The sequence below is a fragment of the Sinocyclocheilus anshuiensis genome, unplaced genomic scaffold, assembly GCF_001515605.1.
Source record: "Sinocyclocheilus anshuiensis isolate Anshui unplaced genomic scaffold, SAMN03320099.WGS_v1.1 scaffold716, whole genome shotgun sequence".
Taxonomy (NCBI): Eukaryota; Metazoa; Chordata; class Actinopteri; order Cypriniformes; family Cyprinidae; genus Sinocyclocheilus; species Sinocyclocheilus anshuiensis.
The window spans coordinates 285,624-288,215 of record NW_015555755.1 but is presented as its reverse complement, the minus strand read 5'-3'; the positions used below and the strand labels follow the sequence as shown (position 1 = coordinate 288,215).

Below are 2,592 nucleotides of genomic sequence, written 5' to 3'. Positions count from 1 at the left end.
TGTGTGCATCGGAGCGTAACTCCGCTGTACGTGATACAGAGAGCGCGACCATAACGTAGAGACCGAAATGACATGCCGTTGTGTAAATATGATAAATAATATAAGGCTATTTAGTTTGTTTAATAAAAGAACAAGGTATAGACCTGAAAGGTAATTTTAAATGACTTCTGTTGTGATCTGGCGCTATAGAGAAAATATAATTAAATAAAATTAACTTGACCTTCAAAGGGGGTGGGCCCCTAATATAATGGCAGGGGAAACACTGGAACTCATGTTATTATTTTCCGTGTCGTGATGATGTTCATATCTGTCTGTGTCTCAGGTGCGGTTCGGCTGCAGATGCCGCTGCTCTTGCCCAGGAACAGACGTCTGTATGACGGATGTGAGACGGCCTGTTTTATGGATCACAGCGGCATGCTGGTCTCTCTGCCGTACGATCTGAGGGTGAGATGAATCATTACTCGTGCCAAACTAATGAACCAGTCAGAATAAGAAGACATGCATGCATAATATGCATAAATGTGACCCTGGAGCACAAAACCAGTCACAAGGGTCAATTTTTTAAAATTGAGATGTATGCATCATCTGAAGCTGAATAAATAATCTTTCCATTGATGTATGGTTTGTTAGGATAGGACAATATTTGAAAATCTGGAATCTGAGGGTGCAAAAAAATCTAAATATTGAGAAAATCATCTTTAAAGTTGTTCAAATTAAGTTCTTAGCAATGCATATTATTAATCAAAAATTAAGTTTTGATATATGTACGGTAGGAAATTTACAAAATATCTTCATGGAACATGATCTTTACTTAATATCCTAATGATTTTTGGCATAAAAGAAAAATGTATCATTCTGACCCATACAATGTATCGTTGGCTATTGCTACAAATATACCCCAGCGACTTAAGACTGCTTTTGTGCTGCAGGGTCACAGATATGGTCTAAATTGTGTGTTTTGTCTTATTGTCTCTCTTCAGCTGGCGTTTGCCAGATTTGTGGCCAGAAACAACATTTCACATCTCAAAAGGTACTTTGTAGTTAGTGCATTATTTTCAAACATTTCATACCCCGAACAAAAACTTCTGTAGTTCCCATATTTTGGCCTGTTTTTTGTGTATAGTACATAGTCGACTCATTATAATATATGCTATTGATCAAAAGTGTTTGAAAGAAGTCTCTTTGGTGCACCGAGCCTGCATTTATTTGATCGAAAATACAGTAAAATTTGTGAAATATTATTACAATGTAAAACAGCTATTTTCTCTGTGAATATCTGTTAAACTGTAATTTATTTATGTGATCAAAGCTGTATTTTCAGCATCATTACTCCAGTCTTCAGTGTCACATGATCTTCAGAAATCATTCTAATATGCTGATTTGCTGCTCAAGAAACATTTCTGATTATTATCAATGTTGAACACAGTTTTGCTGCACAATATTTCTGTGGAAACCGTGATACACGTTCAGTACTTTTTTTAAAGAAATGAATACTTGTATTCCTCAAGGATGCATTAAACTGATCAAAAGTGGCAGTAAAGACATTTATAATGACACAGAAGATTTCTATTTCAAATAAATGCTGTTCTTTTGAACTTCGTCTGTGAATCATCTGTGAATCCTGAAAAATAAAATGCAACACGGTTTCCACAAAAATATTAGTACTGTATTTTTATCAAATAAATGCAGCCTTGGTGAGCAGAAGAGAAACATAAATAAATTTTAACCAGTAATGCACATGAAGCTTCATCTGTAATGACTAGTCCAGTGCATGTATACTGCTGTCCTGACGTGATGAGTTTGTTTCTGCAGGTACAGTATCGAGCACGTCTACAGGCCGAGGAAGCTGGATCGAGCTCATCCCAGAGAGCTGCTGGAGTGTGCCTTCGACATCGTGATTCCCATCAGCAACAGTCTGCTGCCGGACGCCGAGGCCATTTACACCGTCTCTGAGGTCGTACAGGAGTTCAGCGCGCTGCAGGTACCACACCACTTCACCACGTCATTATTAGGGCTGGGTAAAAATATTGATATCTCGATTTTAATCCATTCTCATTTTTACGAGACGATATCGATTCGTAAATCCCAAGAATGGATTAGTCTAGCCTGTTTTCAGTTAATGAACGGAACATTGTAGCGCACCTCGCATCCAATAAATCGCTCTAAGCTTTGTGCTTTGTTACTTTTAATATGAAACAAAGTCTCAGATTTCAAATTCTGTGCATTGTACTGCAGTATTTAAACAATAAATGCTGTTTAATGTGGAGTGACAGATCGCTGTAGCGCCTCAGTGAACTGATCATCTCCTCCACTTTATTACTAGTTATAGCACAAAATAAACATGAATGAACATCCGAAGGTAAGTTAAAAGAAAGAGTACAACTTTACAATCCGTATCCTGTCTCATGTATTCGCTCAATCAGTGTTTCAGTCGCGCAAAGACCTCAATATAACGACTTGTAAACAATATCACGTAACGTCACATTTACCTCAGAAAAAACCTATTCGGTGACCATAAACTCTTTAGTCAGATAGAAAAATAAACTGTAGAGAGGGGTATTTTGCTAAATATATGCACCATATAACATATTC

The 2,592-nt window shown here is 37.2% G+C and overlaps 1 protein-coding gene across 1 annotated transcript in view; it reads left to right on the top strand.

The window, feature by feature from the left end:
• Positions 1-322: 322 nt before the first annotated feature.
• LOC107673787 (eIF-2-alpha kinase GCN2-like) overlaps positions 323-2,592 on the top strand; it is a gene marked incomplete at its 5' end in the record, with an annotated part of 23,582 nt that continues 21,312 nt past the window's right edge. Inside the window, 3 exons of the mRNA XM_016467576.1 lie at positions 323-444; positions 981-1,030; positions 1,813-2,001. Coding sequence (XP_016323062.1) covers positions 323-444; positions 981-1,030; positions 1,813-2,001 — 361 coding nt within the window. The remainder of the gene's footprint in view (positions 445-980; positions 1,031-1,812; positions 2,002-2,592) is intronic.